Consider the following 23,725-nt stretch of genomic DNA (forward strand, 5'->3'; position numbering starts at 1 on the left):
AACAAAATAAACTAAAATAAATAAAATTTAAACAAAATAAACTAAAAATGAACAAAAAATAGGAATAAAATGAAGAAAAATAAAATGGTAACATTTTTGTGTCTACACCAATGATGTTCTAGAAGTCAAAGACAATTCTCACTTCAAATTTGGACCACCTCCCACTAGAGTTGTTAATCGAGTCGAGTATTTGACTACCGATCTCGACTCGAGTTTAATTCGAGCCGAGCTCGACTCGAGCTCGTTAGGAAAACGAGCTTTAAAATGTGTTTGAACTCGGCTTGTTAAATGTACGCTCGACTCGTTTATTACAAACGAGTCGAGATTCACGAGCTCGAGCTCGAGTTCGTGCAAATTAACCTTAATAAAAACCTATAATTTTTAATTTTTATAATTTTAATTTTTAAAATGACAAATATGCCCTTCATTAACGAGCTCTAACGAGCTACTCGAGTATCTACTCGGCTCGTTAACTAAACGAGCATGTTTTGAGCTCGAGCTCAACTTGTTAACCAAAATTAACGAGCCGAGCTCTAACGAGTTTTTGAGCTACTCGATTGACTTAACAGCTCTACCTCCCACTCAATCACTTCCAATTCTAGCAATAATTTCAATAATAATTTCTTTATTCTTTCCTATTTTATATGTAGAAAACTCACTTGGAGAATCATGGGTTTAATCAAGACAACCCGGTGCACTGCTTCATGCTCAAATTGAAGACAAATCAGTGATGAAATTGCTTGTACATTTCTCCATTACTTGATTATCTATTGTTCTCTACTTTCTATACCTTATCTTTCCTTTCCCCTTTCCTTGTCTTCGTGGCTGAAAAAGAAAAGAATAAAGCATGAGAGGAAGGATGTCTGATAACTTTGAGTCCTTTGTTGGTGCTTATTATGACGGCTTTGAATTCATGTGGCAATAATTGAGTTGGATGCAATAACTTTTTTGTTGTTTTCATTCACTTGGATCATCTTTTCTAATCTTTCTGTTCATGTTTTGTTTGGATCACTTTTTGGATGTAGTTTTGTTTTGCAGCAACTTTTTGTTGTTTTGTTTATTTGATCGAGTCGGCTTTGAGTTACCTAGGAGGTTTTGGCTAATATAATGCGTTATGAATTCAAATCGGCCAATATCGACTGAATCAAAGTGAGTCATCATGGATATAGAATTATCTACAATTCGGGGATCGGTATCATACCGGTCCCCTCTGTTCCAGTTACGACTTGACCGTGTCATATCGGAATCGACCGATATTGCTAACCATGCCATAGAGACGAAGTAAGATTTAACATCCTAGCACTATAAACCACTAGTCATGAAGTATTATATGTAGTTTCAAACTAAAAAACTATGCTGGCCTTGATAATTAGAAAACAAAGCCATTAGCTTTTATAAGGACAGGTAACTCGAGCAGAAGCACAAAGCAGAAGTAAGAGCTGAGTAAGTGAGCAAGGTTTACTGCAATAGGAAGCAGCAAATCACGTGCATTGATTAACTAATCTAATATTACTTTTTTAGGTCTGACCTCAAGAATGTGACGAAACAATTCTTAACAATCCTAAAAAGGCAATTAACAAAGCAAAAGTAAAATGAAACAGGAACACAAAATTTATGTGGCAATCCCACAAAATTGCTTTTGTTAGGTCTAAAGACAAATAACAAGCAAAAATAAATGAAATAGGAACATAGAATTTACGTCCACAAGTGGAGGAGAAGCAGAATTTCACCATGAAGAAGAGAGTACAAAAACCTTAGGAAAGTGTTTCCGGGGTCAAAAGTAGCTAATACTAAAACACAAGAGAATTCAAAATATTTTTACTACAAAAAGGTTTAATAATCCAAAGAGTCAAATAGCCTACTAAAACTATATTGATTTGGTGTGCTTAATCTCATGACAGGTCCACCCTATTTATAACCAACTAAGAGAAAGACTCTTTTGTACAAAATCAATGTGGAACAAAGCCACATATAACAAATTTTTACTTTGATGTGTCCCTAACATCGATAAATAGTCTTCTTCATATAAGCTCTAATGGATCTAAATCACGAACAATGAATACCAACCAAATCCAAGCATTGATTGAACTTATAAACTGGAAGAAGTTCTGTAAATTGTCAGTAGGATTCTCCTCAATATTGATTTTTTGAACAAGAACTTTTCCCTCAGCAACAGTATCTCGAATGAAGTGAAACTTTACATCAATGCGTTTCATCCTCTCATGATATATCTAGTTTTTAGTCAAGTGAATAGCACTTTAATTATCAGAGTAAATAGTAGTAACACCTCAATATAGACTAAACTCCCCAAATAAACCCTTTAACCATAAGGTTTCTTTTGATTATTTTGGTCACAGTCATATATTCTACCTCTATATTAGATAAAGTTACAACAGGTTATAAAGTAACTTTTCAACTAACTGCAGAACTGCCAATGCAAAATTTATAATTTGAAAGTGATCTTCTTATGTCAAGATTCTTGACACAGTCAGAGTCCATAAAATCAACCAAATTGTCACTAGTTCTCCCAAATTTTAAACAATTATTTGAAATCCTTCACAAATATCAAAAAATCCACTTCACAACTTGTCAATGTACTTTTTCAAAATAAGACATATATCTGATAACAATATTGACTGCTTGTGCGATATTTGGACGAATACAAACCAATGCATATATTATATTGTCAATTACTCTAGAATAAGGAACTCATACCATATAATCTTCTTCTTAGCTAACAGGGGTGACTGAACAGCTAATAGTCGAAAATGACAAACAAGAGGAGTAGTCACAGGTTTAGCATTTTTCATGCCAAATTTCTCCAAGATTTTCTCAAGATAATTTTTTTTGGTAAAGAATAATTTTCCAACTTCTTAATCTCGCTTGATCTCCATATCAAGAATTTTCTTAGTTACTCCCAAATATTTCATCTCAAATTCACTAGTTAACTACAATTTCAAATTATGAATTTCTGATAAATTCTTGGCAACAATGAACATTTCATCAACATAAAGTAACAAATAAATGAAAGAATTATTATCTAACTTCTGAAAATAAACAACTATCATACATGCTCCTCAAATAAGTATGACCCAACATAAAAAATCAAACCTCTTATACTACTGTCATTGAGGTTGATTTTATCCATATAAGAATTTTTTTAACGAAAAACATGATCATCCTTTCCTTCAATTTCAAATCTCTGAAATTGCTTCATATAAATTTGTTTTTCAAGTTCATCATGTAGGAAATTTGTCTTAACATCAAGCTGCTCTAACTCCAAATCATACATGGCAATTAAAGCAAGCAAAACACAAATAGAGCTATGTTTAACAATAAGTAGAAATACATCATTAAAATCAACACCTTGTACCTGACTATACCCTTTGCAACCAACCATGTTTTATATCTTGTATTTTCAACCCCTAGAATAACCTTTTTTCTCCTTAAACACCTATTTGTATCCAACAATTTTTTTTTTTTATCTAAAGGCAACTTCACAAGAACTTAAGTTCTATTTTGGTAAAAAGATTCAATTTTTTCATTCATCGCAATCAATCACTTAGCAAAATCATCACAAGAAACTACTATTGAATAGGTTGTAGGTTCACTAACTCCATCAATTTCTTTTGCAACAGACAAAGCACATACAACCAAATCTATATATTTTTGTGGTGGTCGAATATCCCTCCTTAGTCTATGTTTGACTATGGAATATTGCTTCTCTTTTGGATTATTTTCATCAGTAGATTCAAGTACATTTACTGGCATTTGCTAAATAGAAGAGGTGGACTAAGAAGGACCAGAGCTACCAATTTCAAGCTTCTCCCACTTCTACATACTGTCATCTGTATGACAAGAACTAAAAGACTCCTTAGAAGATAGCATAAAGAATTCATCAAAAGTAATATCTCTATTGATCAAAATTTTTGAAAATTTGGGATCAAAACACCACAATCTATAACCTTTCACTTTAGAAGCATACCCATAGAAAATACACTTTTTAGCTCGAGACTCCAATTTTTCATCATTTATATACATGTATGCTGGACACCCAAAAACTTTTAAATTAGAGTAATCAATAGCAATACCTGACCAAACTTTCTCAACAGTTTTGAAATCAAGAGTTGCAGAAAAAGTACAGTTGATAATGTAACAAGCTATAGAGATTACCTCTACCAAAAGTCCTTTTGTCAACCCTGCATAGAGATCATACACCTCGCTCTCTTTAAAAATATTTTATTCATACGTTCAGCCACATTATTTTGTTGAGACATCATTTTGACAATGTAGTGCCGAATAATTCTTTTATTCTTGTAAAATTCATCAAATTCACCTTCACAAAATTTCATGCCATTATTTGTTCTACACCGCTTGATCTGTCTACCTGTCTATTTTTCAATCAAAACTTTTGATTGGTTAAAAGTTAGGCATATATCATTATTATGTTTAAGAAAATGAACTAAAACTTTTCTTAAATAATTATCAATGAAAGTTAATATATACGTGACATCACCTTTAGACGAAACACGAGTTGGACCTCATAGATCTGAATGAATGTAATCAACAGTACCTTTCGTCTTATGAATTATTGGTGAACTAAAATGGACTCTTTTTTGTTTCCCAAAAACATAGTACTTACAGAATTTCAATGGTCCAATATTCTCCCTACAAAGAAGTTCCCTTTTACTTAGTATACCTAATCCTTCATTGTTCATATGCCTCAAACACATATGTCATAATTTAGTGATGTCAGAATCAAATAAAGATGATGACGAGACCGTAACCAAACTTGTAACAGTAGATTCCTGCAAAACATACAAACTACCAGGCCTACAAGTTTTTATAACAACAAAAGCCCTCTAGAGACCTTCATAGTGTCATTTCAGCCGTGTATTTGCACTCAAGAGCCTCCAAAGTGCCCAAAGAGATGAGATTCTTTTTCAAATAAAAAATATGTCTAACATTAGTGAGCATCCTCACAATATAATTATGCATTTTAATTCGAAATGTACCGTTATCAATAATATCATAAATGGATTATTGTCGATCAAAACAATTCCATCATTACAAGGTTCATGAGTGAAAAATAATTCCCTATTAGAACACATGTAACAAGAATATCCCAAAATCTAAAATTGATTCATTTTTAGATCTTGTCCTATCATTTGTCATAAAAAAATATTTTTATTACTCTCATCAGTTGCAACACGATTTTCAGCAGTTTCAATATTTTTGTCACCATATTTTTCCTTTTGCTTTAGTTTAATTTTCAATTTAAAACAATCAGCCTTAATGTGCTGCATTTTGTGATAATAATTGCACTCCAAATTTTTATATCTAAATTTAAATCTACAATTGTCAAATTCTCTTTTATTAATTGTGCCTCAAGTAACCAGTTTTTCCACCTAACCTCCATTAATTTCTCCGATGATATTATTGTTTATCTGCTATTTAGATCTTAATGCAGATTTAATTTTCTGATACACAATTGTTTCTTTTTCATAAATCATAGTATCACGAAAATATTTAAAGGACTAGGGAAGAGGACACTAAAGTATCATGACCTGATCCTCATCATTCATTTTCGAATCTATATTCTTCAAATCCATAATAATGGTATCAAATTTATTAAGATGTGAGAATATAGATATGCCTTCAGTCATTCGAAACATATACAGACTTTGTTTTAAACAAAGTCGATTCTCAACTGTCTTCTTCATATACAATAATTTAACTTATCCGATATGGCCTTAGCCGGAGTTTCAATGGCTATCTCCCGTAAAATCTTATCAGAGAGATTTAAAATAATACTGGATCTAATCTTCTTATCCATTTCAGAAAATTTTGCATCTGTCACATTCTCTAGCTTTTTCTAAACCCTATATGTCACTAAATCAACTTCTTCTTGAACCAAAATTGCCTCCATCTTGAGCTGCCACATCCTGAAGTTAACATTTCTATCGAATTTATTGATAATAGTTTTTGTTTTGTCATCGTTACCATAGAATCCAAAGTTTTTGAAGAAATTCTGATACCAAATTATTAGGTCTGATTTCAGAAAATTGATGAAAGGATTCTTGGCAATCCCAAAAAGATAAATAAAAAAGTAAAAATAAATGAAATAGGAACACAGAATTTAAATGATTCGATCAAATTAACCTATGTCTATGGGCAAAGGAAAAGCAAAATTTCACTATGAAAAATAGAGTACAAAAGTTTTAGGAAAGTATTTTTAGACCCAAAAGCATCTAATCCTAAAACACAAAAGAAACCAAAATATTTTTACTACAAAAAGACTTAATGACTCAAAGACCCAAATAGGCTACTAAAACTCTCTTGATTTGGTGCATTTAATCTCATTGCAGGTTGACTCTATTAATAGCCAACTAAGAGAAAAATTCCTTTATACAAAAATCGATGTGGATCAAAGTCACATATAACAGCTTTTAACATAGAATAACGAAACCAGGTACATAGAAAACAAGGAAAGGAAGAACTCTTAATGCCCTTGACAAGAATTTAAATGTAAAAGAATAAAAGTTTAAACATATATGGTTCTTGCTCTGTACATCCTCGAGTACACCTAGGAACTTACCTTCCATACTTAAAATCAAGCCTAAATAATGACCTATCTATTACACATCACCATTATTTGAAAAGATAAATCCATAGCTTAAAACTACAACTGTCAACACAGAGGACTATAACATCTTACACCAATATGTCAGCACAATTGACATCATATCGACTAAAATAATATATATTCAATCTTCACATGACATATAAACCAAAATTTTGGAAGTTTCCAGTTGCATAGTCTAAATGACACTAGTCACCTATAGTTTACTTGACATAAGAAATTTATGGTCATTGTAAGTAACATTAATCATGGTCTTTCAATTTGGGATCCTTCCTATGCTTATTAGTAAGCACTTAAAATCTTAACATGAAACTATCAACTATAGAAGCTATTACATCTCAAGATGTCTCTTTCCATCTTCTTGCAGCATTTGTACATATGCTGACAACCAATATTAAATTCATCTGGTTAAAATCATCTTAGCTGAACTCTACTTCAACATAACTAATTTTAACTTCGTCCTCTTAAGGGCTTCTATGAACATACATTGACATCAACAAATCAAGATTTCTATTCTTCAATGAACATGCTGGGTTTCATAACTTTGGTTGAAATGAGTAGCTAGAACTCAAGTTCGAACTTAGTCAATGTTAAGTCGAGCTAAGCATTTGACCCTCAGTTTGATAGGACTGCTATGTGCGAGTGTTTGAACCAACCCAATTGGGCTAAATGAGGAGAAATTGATTTCTAGACCAAATGTATACGCTGTTACAATTCTTCTAGATTTTAAATTACTTGTGTTAAGGGTTTGAACCCCTAATTGGTGGCGAATTTCTAAAAATATTGCTAAAATAAAAAACTATCATAAAATTGGGGGTATTCGGGAGGGGGTTCTTATTTTAGAGTCGCCACAATTTAGGTACGTGGCTACCAATAAAATTAGAATTAATTTGCATTTATTTTTTGTTGCTGTAGTTTTGTATAATTTCTCCAGGTTTTTTTTTCCCAAACTTGAGCAACGAAAGGCTTGCCGACACCGACAAGGCAGACAACGACTTGATAGTACTTGAGGACTACAGCTAATATGGACAAATTAGGAGGCATTCAGTTTTTTTTTAATAGTTTAAAAAGCTAACGTCATTTGTGTTAGCTTTTTGATTTTTCCTCGACGCCGCAAAAGTCAAAATTTTTTTTTAATTGACGCTGCAAATTTGATCAAAATTTTTTAAAGTGATAAGGCAATTATTGATTGCCGCCAAAATTAATTTTTTTAACTGAAAAAAGAATTTTTTTAAAGTAAAACTGCAAATCCCGATCGTGGTGATAGTTTTGACACCGTCAATCCCACGTACCCAACGGTTGTCTGACCCTCTTATTATTTCTTTATAAAAAAAGGCAATGGCCATGCACTAATTTTTTTTTAAAACTAACGCAGCAATTTGAATTTTCGGCGTTAGTTTTTCTATCATCCATCCCTCTAAATCTACAAATCAAAGTTCAAGATTTAGTCAAAAAAAATTTGTAGTCAAAGTAGCAGTACTACAATTATTTGTTATATTGCCGACAATAACTATTCGTGGACAATCTCAACTATTTTCTCTTCTCTATATATTCACTTAAGAAAACCCACTTCCTTTACGACCTTTCTCTTTCTGATGTGGTCCTCATCTTCTTCTTCATCTTCTCTACATATTTCTCCTAAATTTTCGAGGGTAGCTGGTCGATTAAGACGACTTGAATCGAGGAAAGCAATATTACAATTTGAGTGGTGGATCGGAAAGAAATTTTGTAAGGAAACGATATTATCCTTGACAAGGTTAGTTTATTTAATAATTTTGTTAATAATAATTTTATAATATTTGCAGTTATGTTAAGTTCTAGATATTATCCTGCTTTACATTTATTTAATTTTGGAATGAGATGTTTATTTATGGTTTGCAGTAGTCTTTTATTTATGATTTATTTATGGTTAGCAGTAGTCTTTTAGGCGAATTAATAATGAATACTAATAGTAAGATATACTATTAAATGATGGGAATTTCGTCATTTTAGTCAATAAACTTTTACACTAAAATCAATTTCATCATTTATGATTTTTTTAGTCAATTTAGTCTTCCGACTATTTTGAAGTCTTCAATGTAGGACTTTTACATTGGCGACGCCACATTTTACGTATTCCGTACAATCGATAATGGGTATATTTGTTCTTTTAAATCAGATTCTTCAATTTAGACGGACCTTTGACCATAGTTCTTCTTTCCGATGAATTTCACCGAAAATTTCATCTGGATTTATTGGGAACTTGCGCAAACTCTCTCTCTCACACTCAAATCAAGAAACAAAATCCATGAGAAAAAAAATAGAAAACCAAGAACCAAAAGGAAATTAAAACAAAATTTGAAGGAGAAATCTCTCTCATAGACAATTTTAGATCTACTCATCGGCAAACTCATTTTGTTTGGTTCTGATTCTTCGATCCTCCATTCATGGTTGTTAGCAAAGACACCACCAATTGTCACTACCGACCCACTTTCATCTGTCAACAATTAAAACTATAAAAACTCATGACTAGTCATCATTCACATTTTTCACCTTGAGTTTCATATGAACTCATAAGAATCTCTCCAAAATCCTTGCGGAATCTTAGTTGTAGAGTTGTATACTCTATTTTCTTGCCAAGAAAAGAAGAAAAGAACCAAAAAATAGAAAACCAACAAAAACATTGAGGGAATCCGAGGAGCAAGGGGAACTCGCTGCCGCCGTCACCATTGCCGGAGTTGCTATCTTCTTGCTAGAACCACCACAACTTACAAATCATCATGAAGAAAGCACTGTGAGGTTTCCATAATCCTTTTTTTGTTTTAATCTCTAGGTTGAGATGATTTTCTTATGGCTGTTGAAATTGCTATCTTCTTCCCGTATGCTTTGTTTTGTAGATGAATGAAATTAGACAATGCTACTTGCTGCAATTTCGTTGTTTCTTTTTCACCTTTTCTGCCTGAATGAGGCTTAGTCAAATTTCATTCGAAATATTCAATTTTTGTGATGACCTTAATCTGTTTGACAAAATGCCCGAACGAAATGAGTTTGTGAGTAGACCTGAGAATATGTTTGAGAGCCATTTCTCCTTTGAATTTTGCTTCACTTTCCTTATGGTTCTTGATTTTTTTTCTTGTGAATTTTGTTTCATGATATGAGTGTGTGTGTGAGAGAGAGAGAGAGAGTTTGTGCGAATTTCTGGTGAATGGGATGAGATTTCTATCGGAGAAAAAGAACTATGGTCAAAGATCCATCTAAATTGAAGAATCTAATTTAAAAGAACAGATATACCCATCACCGATTGTACAGAATACGTAAAATGGGGTGTCGTCGCTGCAAAAGTCCCACATTGGAGACTTCAAAATAGTCAGAGGACTAAATTGGCTAAAAAAAATCATAAAGGATGAAATTGATTTTAGTGTAAAAATTTAGGGGCAAAAATGATGAAATTCCCTTAAATGATTATTTGTTGACATTAATGGTCAGATGAATAAAAGATGATAGTTTTTAAGATTTAATAGTTATTGATAGGCGAATTAATATTTACATTAATTAAGATTATTTAATAGTCAGATGATAAGGTTAGTCTTTTATGGTTATTGAAGAAGTTTTTTAAAGATTATTTGTTGACGGATTTTAGAATTAATTTTATAGAGGCAATAGTCTTTTAGGCGAATGATGAATAAAAGATAAATAATGGTAAATGGTAAATAGTAAATAATAAATAATAAATAGTGAGTGGTTAAAATTATATAGTAAAAATAACAATAATACAATATGAGATAGTGAGATAGTAACTAATACATTAATAATACCAGTACTATTAATCTATAGTTTAGTAATATTAATATTAATAATAAATAGTAAGTAATACTAATAGTTTTTAAAATGTAAGTTACAATAATACAATCATAGTCTAATAGTAATTATGATTAATTAAAGAAGAACCATTACTCTAATAGTTTGAATAATACTATTTGTTTGATAAATCTATTTTTATTTATTCATTTGATATTGATGATTATTTTATTAGTGGTGCTACTACCAATGAAAACGTTTATTGCGTTAATATTAGTAATTATGATAAGTTGTTAAAAGAAATAAGTTGACATAAAAATATTCGTAAGATTAGGAAAGAATATCGATGGACCTTGCATTGGTGATTCAATTTTATTGGGGAGGCAGAATAAACGAGACCAGAGAATCATTTGCATATGAACCTCCCCAGTGTAAAAAAACTGTTTTAGTGAAACATCGAATAAGTTATGATGAATTAGTGGATAGAGTATGCACCTACATGCAATTAGATCGGAATGTTTGCAAATTGAATCTATAGTTTAGAAATGCTGTTGGCCAAGACATATTTGCTGGAGTGCAATTGAAATTTGAAGATGACATTGACATGCTATATCATATGAAGTCAATGTCACCACACACGGCATGTGAGATATATGTAGAATTAGAACCACGAACCCGTCATATTCACAGTGACCATGATGGCGGACAAACATCATTAGTCGAGAATGATTTTGAAAAGGAGTCAAACAGTATTTTTCGTACTGAGGTAACTGAAAGTACAAGGATGGTAAATCGTTCTTTTGATGAATTTTCTCAATAGAAATTTTCAATCCGACAATCCTATCAAGCATACCGAAGAGTGAAGGTGTTAATATTGATCAAGACACGGAACCAGAACCCGACGGTGATGATTCGGACAATGATGAGCAGGATCAAATCGATGAAGAATCTGGCAATCCGCCGATTCAATTGGCTGCCGGTCCATCGATCTCATATCATATACCAGTCCATCTAAATGACCTTGAAGGTGTGGAAGCCTCACTGAATTTTGATTCTTTTAAGAAGAGAGTTTCAGAGGAGTACAATGTGTGGGATGAGTGGACAAAGGAGCTTAGATTGAGAATAATTTTTGAAACAAAGATCGACGTACAGCGAGCTGTCAAACTCTAGTCGATCAAGCACAACAGGGAGTACAAAGTGTGAGAAAGTAAACCGACCACTTGGTATGTCCGCTGCAAATCCCATAGTGTTTCGCTTTCATGTAATTGGCAGCTAAGAGTCACTCTAAGATGCACACATGTAACATTTGTGAAAGAATACACATGTGTACGAGTTTCGAATTCCAATGACCACTGACAGTTAAATTCGGAACTCATAGCCGAGTACGTAATACACTGCGTCCAGAATGGTCCACTGTGTGCCATCAAAGAAATACAAATGAGCATTAAACGTGCTTTTGATACGGATGTTTCATACAAAAAAGCATGATATACTAAGCAACGTACAATTCATATTGTGTATGATGATTGGCCAACTTCTATAGCCGCGCTCCTTACGTACATGCAGGAATTGGTGAAAGCCAATTCCGGAACAGTTGTCGAGTGGGAGCACTATCTGCAAAGCAGTGCTAGATGCAGAATCTTTCATTACGTGTCTTGGACATTTGAGCCGGTGATCGAGTCATTTCGACACCTTAAACCAGTTATTTGTATTGACGACATATTTATGAATGATACATACAAAGCAAAATTATTGGTTGTTGTTGGTTTTGATGCTTCCAATCAGCAGTGGCCGATTGCATTCGCACCTGTAGGCGAGGAGATAAATCGGAGTTGGACATGGTTCATGTCACTTTTGTGACATCATGTGTGCCGTGAGGTAAAAATATATGCATTATTTCGAATAGGTACAAGAGCATAACACACGCTATAAATACTTTGCCGGAATGGAAAGAACCAATGGTTGTGCACCAATACTATTTAGTATACGTGCAGAGCAACTTTGCCCAAAAATTTTGAAATCAAAGGTATATATTTTTTAATATTAGATTAGAAATACATAGTATGAATACCCACTAAACGAGCCGACGATTCTTTTTGGGATCCGATACGAAATCAGCTGAATTCTCAGATAGCAAACTACCTTCGTGTAATAGGTTTTTGGGGGATCGTACAGGTAAGTTATTTTGAAATTGATCATGGATTGATTACAGCGCTTATTGAGCGATGAAGGTAGGAGACCCACATATTTTATCTTCCCGTGGGTGAGGCCACAATCACTTTACAGGACGTGGAGGTATTATGGTCTACGTGTTGGCTGATTATCAGTGACACTTGTTGATCGAAATAGGAATATTGCACGCAAGAAACAATTAATCAAGGAGCTTCTAGGTTCTAGACCTGAGACGCGACACTTAAGGATGGGAGGTTGAAACTGGTTCCAATATTTGACTTTTTATACGAGCCTCTTCCAGATGATGCACCGGAGGAATTAGTTCGACAGCATGTTTGATACTACATTTTGATCTTATTTGTTGGACAATTATTTGCCTACACGTGTGGAAATGTTGTAAGTTGCCATGGGTTGGATTACTTACGAGACCTAGAGGCTTTGAGTAATTTCAGTTGGGGCAATGCCACACTTGCCTGTTTATATTCTCGTCTGTGTAAAGTGTCTTACGCAACGACAAGCTACACAGCTGGCCCGTACATGGTTTTGCAGGTATTGGATGCATAATTTTGGAATCATTGCACGTCCATATTTCATTTAAATGCAATAGTGATTTAACGTGAACAATTTCGTATTATGGACCTGAGAGAGGATGCCCAGGATTCGTCCGACTGTATTGTTTCCTACTATACAGGGCGATAATTTTCCCAAAGGTGGTCACTGAGCAGGAGAACGTACGACTAGATACGTGCCATCGCATGTCGTCTCATTATTTCGTGATGCATTCACCAAGATGGGAGCCGACGAGGTACTCAAACTAATATACAATTTTGATAAAAAAAAAACTCTTAATATGTATTTACAATCGCACTTAGTTGAACAAATTTATTGTTATAGTTTATCTGGGAGCTGTATTCTACCAACCTTATTGCACAGCTCCTCACCTATTGTTCAGCCGAACAGCACATATGGCAGTCAGTAGTTCCATTGATATATTAGGAGATTGTGGAATTTCACCTCCCGCAATGGGTACTAAGACAATTTGGGTTATTTCAACTGGTACCTACCTCCGTTGACACAGACACAGATAAGAAATTGCATTCTTTAAGTCGCTCAGGGCGTTCCGGAAAGGATTGGACCCATTACCATAGTCATTGGGTGCAATACTGGGAACACCGTGCTCAATCGATTGTTGGTGGATATCGCAGTAATCCATTAATGCCTTTAGATGAGTACATTATATGGTACCAGAATATTATTGCTCGCTATATAGCACCTCCTGTTTCACGGCAAGCAGTAGATGATGCTCATTGGTCAGAAAGGAGACAGTTTGATTACTTGGTAAATTATTAAACACTTTCCCTTTTTATGTAATCAAATCCCCTTACATGTTTATTTATTAACATATAATATGACTACAATATACAAATTTCTCTTTTTTTAGGTTGATTCGATGTCTAGAATCGGTTCGATCTGTGGGATACATCTCGATTCCGCAAATCCAACGTAGAGTGCTCATTCGGGACTAACAACTATTCGTGATGAGGCATTTGGGGCATTACAGTACCTGAATCTAGGACAAAAAATGGTAGCTAGTCCATTCGACCGTCAAGATATTGGTCAATCTGCATTTTCTGCTGCCCCTTTTCAGATGCCTGTCGAGCATCTACCTAGGGAAGTCCATGGTAGGAAATAAGCAAATAGACGTTGCAGAGGGAGCACCTCCACACATGCTGTTGATGTGCTGGACGAAGATATAATGCAAATTTCATCACTATCCGGTTACGATCCACCTATTGGCACACACTTTTATCATAATGAAACTTTCTTCACACCTCCTACTATGCCAGCTTTCGGAGGTCATTTCAGTGACACACCTACTCCTATACCCGTATTTGGCTATACGTCTGCTGCTGCACCATCATCTACAATGCTTGCTACAACAATGTGTCCAAAAATTAAGTTTCAGGATAATCTTGACCAAATGTACCACTTCCTAGAGACCTCGGCTGGTTTCTCACCTGCTTTGCATATGGACGACGACAGTGTACCCATTAGTGCTTCTTTCCAAGCGCCTATACATGGCTCTTGTCCTAGATGCGGTCAAACTCCAGTATTCAATCCCTTCGTTGATGATGACGATGATCAAACACCTGAACAAATTCATGCAATTTCTCAGAGGTTCGAACGATTACAATTGAGACGAGATCTACAACATGAGAGAATTCATTGGAAATGTGGTTGTTCTACCATTCCGCGAGATAAGAGCAAGAGGCGCGTTGATGGGTGATTTGAAAATTATTATTTTTCAAATTTTTCTTATCGAAACTCTCATTTTATTATCAATTAAGTTTATATGCTAATTATTACATTCTATAAATATTGTTTAATGTTGCATTATTTATCATTATTCAAATTAGCATTAACATTGAGTGTGTTTGGACAGCCAATTATTTGGCCAAATATATTTGCTGACATCACCATTACAATTTCTAATACATCTTTTTATCTTCCCAATTACCTTTTTATCTCACATACATCATATCACAAAAAGTGCTACAGTAAAAATATTTCAAATAACTTACAATCCAAACACACTAATTAAAAATTTTAAAAATATGACTTAGGTAAAAGGTAAATTTTAGAGTGTTTGTAATAGCATACTAATTATTTAAACCCTAAACTCTAATTAAGCATAATTTATTATTATTTAAGTTTATATACTAATTATTACATTCTATAAATATTATATTATTTATCATTATTGCGATAATAATATTATAAAATTTAAAAAATATGACAATATGACTTAGGCAAATTTTATTAGTAATTTAATAGCATACTTGATTATCATCTTAATTTATAAATTTAACATTATTCTAATATGATATTTTAAATTTTTGATAATTTTGGTTTATAATAGAATTTTAGTAATACGATTTAAGAATTTTAATTTTAAAATTAGGGTTAAAGAGTTACACTGTAATTTGAAAATTAGTATTTCATGTAAAACACAAAACCCTAGTTACGCCTAATTAAGGTTACGTTTTACAGGAGAAAAAAACTTGGTCGCGCTGCCTTTTATTAAATATTAAACAATAAAAGATAGGAAGAATGCTTCAATAAAAAAAAAAAGCAAGAATGCATCGCCGCTCATGAGCGGCAACACATAAAAACAAAAACCTTTGCCGCTCATGAGTTGAGCGGTGATCAAAATTCCTTCACCACTTATTTCATGAGCGGCGAAGCGTTTTAAAAAAAAAATTAAACCAAGCCAAAATAAATGAAAACTAAATGTCTTTTTATTAGTAGTCTCAATTGCGGCGACCCCTTATTCCGAAACACTCCCGACATAACACCAATTTTCTGAACATTTTCAATTTTGACAATATTCTTAGAAATTCGCCCTAGTTGGTTCATTTTAATATATAAATATTTGATAGTACAAAAGTAAACACAAATACTTTTCGAGCTTTCCCCGCTATCAGCACTTGAAGCTTGAATCTGACAACCGGGGATGGGGAGGGATGAAAGGTTTAAAAAAAAATTCAAATAGCAACCTAATGGCAATTTGGGCAAAAAAAACTTTACCGACCATTATAACAATTTTCTCAAAATGAGGGTTTAAAGTGCTATATTGGAAGACCTTCAGCCCTCCCAAGACAAATGAATATGCCCTGGATTTCTGAACAAGGAGAAAACTAGATTTCAATTCTTTGAGGAAAAACCAGAAAAGGTAAAGAATCAAGGAAGAAGGAATGGATGAAGAAGAAGGAGGAGGAATAAGGTTAAGCAAGAGATTTTCAGACAAAGGAGGAGAGGTTGATTACAAAACCAAAGCAGGCACCGCTTGGTCTCATTCTTACCTCAATCAGAAGCCATGGCACCCTCTTTCTTACCCTAATCAACGCCGCAAGTGGATCGCCGAGCAGACTCACGCCCAGCGAGAACGCCGCGCTGAAGAAGTTGCCCGCGAGGTACTGCTTTTTTCCTTAATTTTGTTTCAATTGATTTCTGAGGAACCATTTTTGCTCCATTTTTTTTGTTTAATGAACGGAAAAGCCCAGTTAAGATACAGAAATCTTTGGTTTCTGTTATTCTTTTTGGTTGGTTATTATTATTGTTTCTTGTATTCAGTAGAGGACAAAAGCCTAGTTGCAGTTAGATAAGTTCAATAGCTTCTTTGGTTGTGGATTATCTTGTGGAATTTTCAGATTACGAACTACTAGTAGAAAGGGAAGAGCCCCAGTTACATGGTGTATTGAGTTTCGAGGATTTTTTTGGTTGCAGATTTTATATGCAGAAGCAGAATATGTAAGAAAATAGTGCATTTTTGGAATCTAAACAGTTTTGCAAATGTTGCAAAGGTTTTATATTATGGAAAACCCTGATTATCATGTGTTTCAGGAGTTTTGTATTGCATATTTTATAGGCAGGAGCAGAATATAAAGAAACTATTATAGTATTGGAGTCTATAAATAGTTATACAAATTTTGGAAAGGTTGTACATGCAGCATATTTCTCATTTTATACTTAAATTGTATCATGGGCATTGGCTCATCCGTGAGGTACATTTTGAGGTACTTAGGTGCTCGTACTATGTTGCCTATTTTTTAAGGATAAAAGTAGATGATATTTTGCATTTGGTTGAATTTGAAACTAGACGTGACTGAACTATGATAAAGATTCTATGTATAACATATACAGACAGTTAAATAGAAAAAAAAAATTGACTTGGTTGAATTATTGGCTATGTCTTCCTATCTTTTTGAATTTTAGTTGGGTACCTGCGAAATGCCCTAGACACTAATTCCTATAGTTTTTTTTAACTGTTTGATTGTTGCTACATTTTAGCTATGTGATTCTGTTTATTTTTTTCCGATGTAATATAATACCCTGTCTTATTTTGATTCAATGTTTGTGCTTATTGGTACTTTTGGTCATGTGTTTTTCAGTATGCTCAGGAGCAGGAATTTTTCCGCCAGTCAGCTCTCATCTCCAAGAAGGAGAAAGAAAAGGTACTTTGCGTGCACTGTATAACTCTGTATTTTGTACACTTCAATACAGTTATATTATGTCTATGGGCGTTCCCCATTAGTGGAGATACCAGCTCTAATCATGTGCTTATAGAGCATGCAAGGAAAGTGTTGATTGTCTGACTGAATGTGCATAAACTAAGGTAATTGATGCATGACTTGTGTTCTTGTAGATGGAGACGATGAAAGCTGTTAGCTTTATGTATGTCAGACCACCTGGTTACAATGCAGAGAGTGCTAAAGCTGCAGACATGGCTGATGAGAGGAAGAAGCAAGAGCAGGAGCAAAATAACACTTCCCAAGGACCATTTGAACATGGTGCTTCCACGTCGATGTAAATGCTTAGTTTTTAAATTCTGGTTTCTCTATTTCTAAGTGTGTATAGCTGCTTAATTATGATGTCTGTGTGTGCATGGATTATGAATGCTAAAATACTCTGGGCTTTGATGTAGGAAGCATGAATCTTTGCCTTCTAGTGAGGAGAAAAAGAAGCCCAGGCCAAAGGATGTCTTTGGTCGTGCCTTGCCAACAGAAGAACAATTTGAAGTCCTTAAGAATGCTCCAAGGTCCGCATGTTCTGCTCTTATTTTGTTCTTGGTGTATAATAGTTTTTCAAAGCAGTATCCTATCTGAATGACGTATTTTTCTTTACATTCTCAACAAGTAACTGTCTTCCTGAGTTGGAAATTATTGGTCCTGTCCATATAACCTGTTAATATCAATAAATTGCATTTCAGATATTCTTGAACATATTAATTCATACATACCAAGAATTCTCCATAGAGCAGTTTTATGTGTTAGGTTTTAAGAATATTAGAAGGTACCCTGTGGCTTTTGTCTCCGTTGATAATACATAACAAAATTTGCATAAATGTGTTTTGGCAATACTTTATTGTATATCCTTCATCAGTAATGTGCACGATTGTATGTATTCACTATTCACATTATAAATGCTAATTTTGATGATGTTCTCCAGGCTAGAGACAGGTGTTGCTGGCAGGTCCAAACCATTTGGAGTGGAGATACGCAATGTAAAATGCTTACGATGTGGAAACTTTGGCCATCAAAGTGGTGATCGTGAATGCCCATTGAAAGATGCTATAATGCCTAGTGAAGAGAATAGATTGAAAAGAGATGATCCTTTAACAGCTATCCAGGCTCTGACAGATGTGAATGAGGTAAATATTGATTCTTCTTACACATCTAGCTAGTTATATTCATCTATAGACTTCTTTAACTCAAAGTAATTAATTTTTCCTTGATAAATATGTTGGCTTTCAATTTATAATACTTTACTCAATCTGTTAGCCTTTTTTCTCCCAAATTTTATAATAGTGAATGATGGAATGATTTCCCATTTACCTCTCTGTAGCTTCCTCAGAACTGCAAGAGAGAGAGAGAGGGGGGGGGGGAGTTGGCTTTCAATTTATAATACTTTACTCAATCTGTTAGTCTTTTTTCTCCCAAATTTTATAATAGTGAATGATGGAATTATTTCCCATTTACCTCTCTGTAGCTTCCTCAGAACTGCAAGAGAGAGAGAGAGAGTTACTAGATGTTCAAGAATATTTAAATCTTCAATCTGTGTTTTGTCCTTTTGTCTCCTTTGGGAAATCGAAAGGACAGCCAAGCTCTGATGGAATTTAGAAGTCCATGCAGTTGCTCATGCTTTTCTTCCAAATATTTTTCATTGGTACATATAAAGACTACATATAAAGAAGGTTATTTTTGGTTGGTCTTTTGGCAAAGTTCTATTAGATGTGTAGATACTCATTTTTACTGGATCTGGCTATAGCAATGCAGAGAGTAAAATGATTGTTGCCTTTTCAAAGATATGAAGGAAGGTCTCTGAAGTTATCTTGTGAGCGTGAGGACTACGTAATCAATCAAACATCACTTGAAAATGGCTCTTCTGCTCAGAAACGAAATGTTCCAACTTGTAGGCAAACTATTATAATTATTTTATAGATTTTTTATTTTTATTTTTTATGAATTTAAGCTGATTTACATCTCCCTGTAAAAGCTGGGATATGTGGTATGATAATTGTTATTCCTGACAGTCTCATAGTGAAAATTGTAGTAATTCTTTTAGGTAATTTATAATTGAGAATAGCCCCTGGTTTTGGCAAATCGGATGTGCATATACTGTCTTCTTCTGTTCAACGCATCATGTCTGTGCAAATGGCTAGTACTTTATATTTTTAATAAATGTTTTCCAAGTATTATTTACATTCAGATGGACTACTGGTCTATAGTTGAGACAATAGGGGTAAACAAGGAAAAGACAATCTGGTTTCCCAATGGGGAACTCGAACTCTTTGTTCTTTTAAGATTTTTAAGATTAAAGTGCAGAGCTCAGTGGAATGACTTCCAAAATTTTCTAAGAGGAGATGGATTGTGTGCCAAAGTGCACTGCAAATTTACCCTTGAAACAATAAATTCATTTTCTTTTCCTTTTTTAGATTTTCTTTTCCCTCCACTGGGTTAGGGAGAAGGTGGTGGGGTTGCTAAAAGAGAGAATAACTTTTGTGTGATCCCAAGTTTTGGCCATCTGGATACTTTTATCACATATTAATTGCAATCAGATTAAATAATTACAGGTCCTTTGGCGTTGGAAGGGCAAATATTACTCTACTATGTAGTATATAGGAAAGTTTCTTGGTATAAAGTTGCAATGTCTTCCCCATTCCGCCATGTTCTTCTGCTGTTTCCATTTGACAGTGTCTTCCTACATCTGAAGCAAGTGATCTGATTTTTCGTATATACTTTCTCCTGTCATCTTTGCTCTTACCAGACTATCATTTATCCACTGGTCATGTCTGGAAATTGCACATCAAAACTACTTGGCAGTTTTACAAGTTATTATTTATCTATAATTTTTTATACTTGTTTGTTGTACTTCGAGATGCACACTATACAGTTTGCTTCTTTCATTAGTTGCCTCATTCTGCTGTAAATTTGACTTTCAAGTTCAGTTGATTCAGCAGCTATAAGTATTTGCTGGACAAGTATTAATCACTGATTATCACAATCTCAAGGAAAGACATGCAGTTTGTATATTGTAGATTTAAGCCTTTAAACAATTTTCTTCACTTGTTATGCAGCCATTGAAGTGGGAGCTGAAACAAAAGCCAGGATTGAGTCCCGTTCGAGGTGGGTTTAGGGCTGATGATCCAAACCAACAAATCGTTGCTGAGGACATATTTGATGAGTACGGAGGTGATATTTTTGTTGCTTCTATAAAGTTTTAATTGAATGATTTATTAGTTCTACTCAAGAGATGTAAATGTAGTCCGTCTTGAATCAAATCATGCCAGGGTTTCTAAGTGGAGATAACATCCCTGACTTGCTGGCCAATTTTTCATCAAGCGAGCCAAAGAAAAAGTCATCTAGTAAGAGGAAACATAAAAGGCAGTTATCACCTACTGAAGTAAGTGGTAGAGAAAAGTGGTCATCTTCCAATGATGATGGTGGCAGAAGATTGGAGAAGAAGAGACACAAGAAGTCATCAAGAAAGCATTCTCACTCAAGTTTGGCAGATAACTTAGATTCCAACATGCTTCAAAAGGGTAACAGATCATTGGCTGGTGGTGAAAGGGATAGACATTTGAAGAAGAAAAGAAGTGATAGGAAATCACAGAAGCATTCAGTGTCAAGTTTGCAGGAAAACTCTGATTCTGATGTGCCATATGATCATCGAGATAATGGGTCATCATCTGGTGATGATAGGAAAAGGAGATCAAAGCTGTCACCATCTTCTGGTGATGATCATGGGAGGAGATTGGAGAAGAAGAGACATCATAAGTCGCCAAGAAAGCATTCTCGCTCAAGTTTGCCGGATAAGTCAGACTTTGACATGCCATACAATAACCGAAATGACCATAGGTCATCAGCTGGTGGTGATAGGATTAGTAAATTGAAGGACAGAAGACATGAGAAGAAGTCAAGGGTGCACTCAGAGTCAAGTTTGCAAGAAAACTCAAATTCTGGTGTGCCGTATAATCACCAAGACGATGGGTCATCATCTGGTGATGATCGAAAAAGGAGATCAAAAAAGATACATAAGAGGAAGTCACCAAAGGATTCTTACTCAAGTCAATCTGAGATCTCTGACTATGATAGGCATTGCAGGAGCAGTAGGTACAAGCATTCTCATCCAACCTCATCTGAGAATTCGGACTCTGATGGGCATTACAGAAATCGTCGTCATCGTCATGGTTATCGCCATTAGAATTGTCTTTTTTCTGGTTTGATCATCCTTTTGAAACCACCAACGATCCTTCCATGAAGCTACACCAAACTGATACAGTTAGACACACCCGAGAGGCAATGAGCGTTCACTGCGTCAGACACTCTACACAGCAGTTTTTTGCATTTAGATCTAAATTTGCCTCCTTTCTCTCAATACAAAGCTGAAGAACAAAAATGATGGTGAAGCTGCAGCTATAGGCGTTCAAGATTTATGGGGACCTGTTTTTGCTTAAAGCTGATGTAAGATGGAGTCAAATGACCTTTGTGGTGAAAGGAGAAATTCACTTCCCTGTTCAACACTCCTGTTCTTGGGGTTACTGATACAAAAACATCACTGCAATTATTCTTTGGTTTAAAGTTTAAATGCATAATCTTGACTCTTCAGGCTCTTATGTCGTTGCCGGGGGTTGAAATATTCGTAAAATTTCCCTCCCTCAACCCAAGAGCTTTGGTGTAAAAAGACTGTCTATTAGTCAGTTGAATATTCTAAACAGGCAAGTTTAAAAGCTTGGAATCTTTCAGCACAATTGGTTTGTTTCAATACACTGGTAGATCTGTGGCATTAGATGTTTTTTAAGTTACTCCAGACACTCCTGCTATGTTGCAGCAAGGTGCCCAGTTAAGAGCTGGTCGAAAAGTCCACTTTGTGGACAAGACTTCCACGTCTAGGTTGCAAAATTTGCAATGAATTATCCTTTCTCTTAGCCTCAATCAATTTTCTGTCTCACGTATTAGGTCCTCTATGAAGACCGAGCCAAAAATTTAGCAGCAAAAGTGAGTATCACTGGGATGGTGAGCCAAAAAAAAAAAAAAAAGTGGATAAAATAGAAAATTGATTGAAGTAACGAATAAGCTCACTTGGTTTTTAGTATGCAGCGATAAATTCTTCCACTAATTTAAGTAAAGGCTAAAGAGGTCCAAATTGCCTACATCAAATTTCACTCACTCAAGCAAGAAGCCGTTTAGAAATTATCGTTTCGAAAAAAAAAAAAAAAGCAAGAAGCCGTTTAGGGAAGCAAGACTTCCACCCCACATGGTAATAACTTTTTAAGCTGTGGTTTTTACATTTTGAATTGAATATGATGCTATCTGGACCAAAATTCAAGGGTATCTATAATTGTCAGTGAGAATTACACCGTTTAATATAGCCCAATAAATGTAAGCATTAAGACGATAACATGAGAAAATACAAAATTAAAAAAAAAAAACTTTTTCACTTCCTGAAATTTGTGCCCAAAACTCAATCTCAAATGTCTAAATTTAGATTTGTCTATTTCTCACCATGAGTTGAAGAACCTGGATCCGATGCTAGCTATGGTGCTGGAGGTCTTCTTCATTTTCATACTATTAAACTTTCTTACGTTTATAAGCAAGATAATATACTTAGTCGGAGGATTATGTGGTCTAACTAGATTAAGGGATTTCGCTATTACCAATTTCTTACGTTTATAAGTAAGATAATATACTTAATCTTCGGATTATGCGATCTAATTAGATTAAGGGATTCTACTGTCACCAATTTGCACTATACGGTACAATGTAAATACTAACACAACAAATATAGACACCATTACAAGATGTAAAAAACATAACAAATTTTTGACACATTGAAATATGTGTCCTGCATTTTTTTTCTCTTCCATCCAATTTCACAACGCTCCATCTACCACTCTCATCTCATTTGCAGGGGATCTGCATCCAATCTGAACTCTAAAGATCTGAGCGTAGCATGATGAAAATGGGACTGGAAATTATTGAATTCCAATATTTGCACATAGTTGCATCTAATGAAAGTAAGGCTGAAAACGAGTCGAGTTTTGGACTAATCTAGCCGAGTCTCGACATAATT

General features: G+C 34.4%; 1 protein-coding gene and 1 long non-coding RNA gene across 3 annotated transcripts; both read left to right on the top strand.

Annotated features, from left to right (window-relative positions):
• Positions 1 to 8,059: 8,059 nt before the first annotated feature.
• On the top strand, positions 8,060 to 14,963 carry LOC140013204 (uncharacterized). Of its 2 annotated transcripts, XR_011820270.1 has the most exons (5): positions 8,060 to 8,399; positions 8,802 to 13,141; positions 13,284 to 13,397; positions 13,487 to 13,930; positions 14,034 to 14,963. It is a non-coding gene; the product is annotated as an uncharacterized lncRNA (long non-coding RNA). The 2 variants fall into 2 exon arrangements; XR_011820269.1 differs by having other exon boundaries at positions 13,284 to 13,930.
• Positions 14,964 to 16,214: 1,251 nt separating this feature from the next.
• LOC113705341 (uncharacterized zinc finger CCHC domain-containing protein At4g19190) lies at positions 16,215 to 22,403 on the top strand. Its single transcript, XM_027227157.2, has 7 exons — positions 16,215 to 16,566; positions 17,545 to 17,607; positions 17,799 to 17,959; positions 18,078 to 18,191; positions 18,602 to 18,803; positions 20,730 to 20,844; positions 20,943 to 22,403. The coding sequence occupies exons 1-7, from the start codon at positions 16,348 to 16,350 to the stop codon at positions 21,854 to 21,856; spliced, it is 1,788 nt and encodes a 595-aa protein (XP_027082958.2). The 5' UTR covers positions 16,215 to 16,347; the 3' UTR covers positions 21,857 to 22,403.
• Positions 22,404 to 23,725: the final 1,322 nt, after the last annotated feature.

Source organism: Coffea arabica, chromosome 8c (genome assembly GCF_036785885.1).
Source record: "Coffea arabica cultivar ET-39 chromosome 8c, Coffea Arabica ET-39 HiFi, whole genome shotgun sequence".
In the NCBI taxonomy this organism is placed as follows: Eukaryota; Viridiplantae; Streptophyta; class Magnoliopsida; order Gentianales; family Rubiaceae; genus Coffea; species Coffea arabica.